We start from the raw sequence: 5742 nt of genomic DNA, 5'->3' as shown, positions 1-5742 counted from the left end.
ACTCTACCCAGGGGGACAGCTTGAGGCTCTGTCTCAAAAAAAAAAAAAAAAAAAGAGATCCCAAAACTGTGAATTCTATAATTTTAAAGCTTACCAGGGAAATAATACTAGTTATTTGCATATGGTAATAAAATAAATTCTTGGATAGTGTTTATTGTAAGCAAATGGAAATTATAAGATTATTATATAGGGCAGCGCCTGTGGCCCCATATGCCAGAGGTGGTGGGTTCAAACCCAGCCCTGGCCAAAAACTGCAAAAAAAAAAAAAGGATTATTATATAAATGGATGCTAATATTCTAAAATGGTGTGCTGAAATAACATAGTACTAGCTACATGTGACTATTCAAATTTAAACTAAAAGAAAATTTAAAATTCAATTCCTCAGTCAGATTAGGCACATCTCAAATACTCACTAGCCAGTATGATTGATGACTATTGTGTTGGATAGCACAGATATAGCCACTTACATCACTGTGGGAAATTTTAATTGGTAGCACTAATTTAGGGCAATTGAAAGCATTTCCTGTAGCCACAGTCATTTGTATTAAGTCAACATTTTAAGATACTACTTTTTTTCCTAAGGTAATATAAATTAACTTTTCAGAATTCCATATAACATGAAGTTTGAAAACATAGATACACTTTCCTACATATTCTTTTTTTTTTTTTTTTAGACAGAGTCTCACTATGTCACCCTCTGTAGAGTTCTGTGGTGTCACATCTCACAGCAACCTCAAACTCTTGGGCTTAAGCAATTCTCTTGCCTCAGCCTCCCAAGTAGCTGGGACTATAGGTACCCACCACAACGCTGAGCTTTTTTTTGTTGTTGTTGTTGCAGTTGTCATTGTTTAGCAGGCCTGGGCCAGGTTCAAACCTGCCAGCCTCGGTATATGTGGCTGGAGCCCTAACCACTGAGCTACGGGCAGCCAGCCTTTCCTACATGTTCTCTGAAACCCTGTGAACCTTAATTCATATAAATCCCGTAAAATTAAGGAAAACATGGCTAGGTGTGGTGGCTCACTATATAATCCCAGAGCTTGAGGCTAGGAGTTAAAGACCAGCCTGGGCAACATAGCAAGACCCCTTGCTTGTGCAAAAAACTTTTTAAAAATTAGCCAATGTTAGGCAGGATGCTGTGGTTTATGCCTGTAACCCTAGAATTCTGGGAGGCCAAAGTGGGTGGATTGCCTAAACTCAGGAGATCAAGACCAGCCTGAGCAAAGCAAGACCCTGTCTCTATAAACAGAAAAACTAGCTGTATTATGGCAGATGCCTATAGTCCCAGCTACTTGGAAGGCTGAGACAAGAGGATGACTTAAGCTCAAGAGTTTGAGGTTTCTGTGAGCTATGATGCTACGGCACTCAACCCCAAGGCAACTTAGTGAAAATCTTATCTCAAAAAAAAAAAAAAAAAAAAATTAGCCAATCTTGGTGCTGCACACAGGTTGTCCCAGCTATTCAGGAGACTGAAACAAGTGGGTAACAGAGTGAGGCTTTATCTCTAAAAAAATTTTTAAATAAAGACAAATATAGAGAGATAATAAACCAAAACAGGTGTTCAGTGGGGCATACACCTCTATTTAATACTGAATTTGAAAAGAAAAATTAAGTCTAAATGTATTATTTTATGCAGGTTTGCAGACCTGGGACACACTGTAGTTGGTGTGGAAATCAGTGAACTTGGGATACGAGAATTTTTTGCAGAGCAGAATCTCTCTTACTCAGAAGAACAAATCACAGAAATTCCTGGAGCCAAAATGTTTAAGGTTTGTTTTGGTTTGGGTAAAAAATTATTTCCATACCCCCGCAAAAAAGGTTTTACTCAGCATGAGTAAATGAGGATACTACGCAGTTATCAGAGAGCTTCTCTTTATCACGTGTGCTCACCTAGACATCATGTACATGTAAAAGCTGGGGTCAGAGCCTCTCTATACTCCTACGTTTAGGTTTGTTTGGCTTTTTTTTAAATGTATTTTTTGAGAACTTCTCATATTCCAGACCCCGAATAAGACATGGAAGAGATAAAGATGTTATAACACAGTCCCTGCCCTAGAAGAATCTCTTAGCTTAGGAGAGAAGAGAAACATGAGCTCCTTTGTAATGCACGGAGCTAAGCGGACAGGAAATAGTGTTACCTGCGCCAGGCTAGGGGTGCTTCCTAGGCCTGGTGACAGGAAAGGCTGGAAACTGACAGACTTGGGCCCATGGTCTCGTTTGCCCTGGGCAGCTAGTACTTTATACTGCACAGTAGGCTTTTATATAGGAGCATAACATAGCCAGACTTTTTTTTGAGATTAATCACCCTGACGGTGAAGTAATTTAAAGGGAAGTAGCCTCCTGGCTAAAAGAGTCTGTGGGGATGGTCCAGGAATGAGATCACAAGGCCTGAATGATGGGAATGATGGGGCATGTGGCGATGATTATGATGTCAGACCAACAGGATTTTGTGGCTAATTGAGTGGGGAACTGAAGGAGTGATGAGGTCATATTTCCAGCTCCCATGACTGGCTGGATGGTAGAGAATCCAGGAGAAGCAAGTTGAAGGGCAGAGAAAATGAGCATTCTAAAGACGATGAGTTGAACGGAATATCGCATGGTGAAGGTTTTATGTCTTTGAAGCACGAGGTAGTATTCGCACTGGAAATTATAAATTTGGGAGTTGTCTCCAACTTATGGCCAGAATGATCCAGTGTTTTAACTGCTTCACCTGCTTGGGGTAATAATGTAGAAATAAATACATAGCGCCCCAGTGAGAAAATGCAGAGGCTGTTCAGAGTGAGTCAGCCATTAATGCTTGGCAGACTCAGAGGCTGGCAGTGGGTTGGGGAAAGCTTTCTAGCATGCAAAAAAACGAAAGCTTCAACTGTGTGTGGATGGAAGGCTGTTGACACGAAGAAGCCAGAGGTGGACAACTGGAAACAAGACATACTACACCATTGGTTAGGGGAGCACATTACCCTTTCTCTAGTTGGTCCTGGTCATTGTCAACTCATAGTTTCAGTTTAGACAAAGTACTCTTGTCTAAGTGGAATTAATTGCTCAGATCAATAGGAAGCTTGATAATACTTTATTTTATAGCTTCCTCCCACCCCTGTTCTCAAATGATGTAAAAAATCCAACAAGGCCAGGCATGATGTCTCACGCCTATAATCCTAGCACCCTGGGAGGCCAAGACAGGTGGGTTGCCTGAGCTCACAGGTTCAAGACCAGTCTGAGCCAGAGTGAGATCCTGCCTCTAAAAATAGCCAGGTGTTGTGGCAGGCACTTATAATCCCAGCTCCTTGGGAGGCTGAGGCAAGAGAATCATTTGAACCCAAAAGTTTGAGGTTGCTGTGAGCTGTGACACAGCGGCACTCTACCAAAGTGAGACTCTGTCTCAAAAAACAAATAAAAAATAAACATAAAAAAAATTATAAAAAACAAAAAATTCAAGGAGTTTATTCAATGCAAAGAGGCTAATCCTACTTCCATACTCCCCTTAGAACAGTGGTTCCCAGCCAAGGCTGCATATTTTAAATCAGGGATTCTCAAACTACAGCCTGGGGGCCACATGTGGCCCACCCAGGACATTTATCCGCCCACCAGGTGTTTTTGCCACAGCTGCCTGTCCTGCTTAGCAGCCAACTTGTCCTGGGGCCCACAGTCTGGCCCTCCAGCGGTCTGAGGGACAGTGAACTGGCCCCCTGTTTAAAAAGTTTGAGGACCACTGTTCTAAATCATCTGTGAATCTTATAAAAATTTCCAAAGCAGAGGTCTCACATCAGTCCAATTAGGTAAGAATGTCTAGGATAAGGTGACCAGATTTTAACATTGGTAAAGCAGGACACCATTGATGGTGGGGGGCGGGGGTTCTTAATTAAAAATTGGTCTATATAGAGCAACAAAAATTTTCATGGAATGCAAAAATAGTATTGTAATATATATTTTTTAATTTCAATATAAGTATAATTTACAAATATGATACATTAAAAAATTACATATAGTATTATTTTATTCTTTGACATATTTCTCATTTGAGTGAATTTTTTTTAGTAGATTGCTGTCATTAAGAAGTCATGAAATTTTTCACAAGAATTTGTTAAATTATATTTCACACATGAAATGGCTTTCAAAGTCTCAACACTTACTTGTGATTTTTCTGATGTCCACACTTTATTTACTGTAGAAAAAACTTATTCCGTTGCAGCATTAGTTCCTGGTAAGGACAGCGCGTATCCCTCAATTTTTAGTGCATTATTGTATGGAACATGGTTTGTTTCAAAACGATGAAATATTTCTAACCATTTGTTCTCTATTATGATTTTTGCTGATGCCCAAGATTTAACCTTTTCCTTATCAATATATTTTTTTAATAATGATACCTTGTAAGTTGTAAGTGTTACTTTCAAGGCCAGTGCTAGAATTTTTGCTGCCACTATAAAATATAAATAATATGAGTACTGTCTGCTAAATTCATGAAATAAATAAATTACTTACCTAAATTATCTAAATAAATGATTTGTTGACATCACTTGTTTAACCAGCACTAGCACACAGTACGATGTATATTGTCTGAGAGACAGTTACAAAATGTTCTCGTCATGCCAATGCCAAAAATGCCATTGTTCATTAAGTCCAAACAATGGTGGTCAAATTCTAACAACTGATCAACAATGCGAACTTTGATAAGTAGTTCTAGATAATCAGTTCTCAACAATTATTTGTTATTAAAGTTTAACATTCTAAAATTTACAAAAATAATATAAAACTCATATCCTGGCGAAATAGCCACATGGCAGCCAAAAACCGTATATTCCCTTCCCGTTCTCCCACCGTTCCCTAGTTTGTCGTACATTCTTTCCAAAAATCAGGACTTTTTTAAAATGCCCTGGGACATAAAAAGCAGGACGTCTGGTCACCTTACCTTAGTAGATCTTTGAATGCTCAAGGAAAGAATAAAGGGTTCAAGAAATGCAAAGATGTTAGAGAGAAAATGTGTATTAAACATAATTACATAACTTTACTGCACTTGGATCAACTCGCAGAAGAAAATCGTAGGGTAACCCTGAAGATTAGTTAGCTATTATTCATTTCAGAGCTTGCTGTTAAATTTTAGCAGTGTCTCCCAGAGCAGAGTCCTAATATTTTGACTCTGCTAAGGATAAATCTCTGGTCAAGCAATTACCAGGGAGGCTGACAGAGATAGGTCAGATACGTTGTTATTCAGGAAACATGCAGTTATGCTGATTCTGTTTTTCACTCATCGGTTTGGCTAATGAGTATTTATTTACTGAGCACCTAGTACTAAGGGCTCAGCGCCCGTAGGTCAGCCGCTAGGGCGCCAGCCACATACACCAGAGCTAGTGGGTTTGAATCCAGCCCAGAACTGCCAGTGACAACTACAACCAAAAAATAGCTGGGCGTTGTGGCAGGTGCCTGTAGTCCCAGCTACTTGGGAGGCTGAGCCAAGTGAATTGTTTAAGCCCAAGGGTTTGAGGTTGCTGTGAGCTGTGATGCCACAGCACTATAACCAGGGGGACAGCTTGAGGTTCTGTCTCAAAAAAAAAAAAAAAAAAAAAGAGATCTGGACAGATCATTGAAGCAGAAAGTAAATAAAAAAACACTGGACTTAAACTGAACTCTAGAACAAATAAACTTAGCAGATATTTGTAAAACATTCTACTCAAAACTACTGAACATACATTCTTCTCATTAGCACATGGGATATACCCAAAGATCGAGCATATCTTTTTTTTTTTTTT

General features: G+C 39.3%; 1 protein-coding gene across 4 annotated transcripts in view; it reads left to right on the top strand.

Moving 5' to 3' along the window:
- Positions 1-5742, top strand: part of TPMT (thiopurine S-methyltransferase) — a 21435-nt gene that overhangs the window by 9285 nt on the left and 6408 nt on the right. For all 4 annotated transcript variants that reach the window (XM_023512341.1, XM_023512342.1, XM_003788326.3 and 1 more), the window contains one exon: positions 1635-1767. In XM_023512341.1, coding sequence (XP_023368109.1) covers positions 1635-1767 — 133 coding nt within the window. The remainder of the gene's footprint in view (positions 1-1634; positions 1768-5742) is intronic.

Source organism: Otolemur garnettii, unplaced genomic scaffold (assembly GCF_000181295.1).
Source record: "Otolemur garnettii isolate 467f Iridium unplaced genomic scaffold, OtoGar3 scaffold00026, whole genome shotgun sequence".
NCBI lineage: Eukaryota > Metazoa > Chordata > Mammalia > Primates > Galagidae > Otolemur > Otolemur garnettii.
Note: the sequence above shows the minus strand (reverse complement) of the source record. Positions and strands in the feature narration are given on the sequence as shown.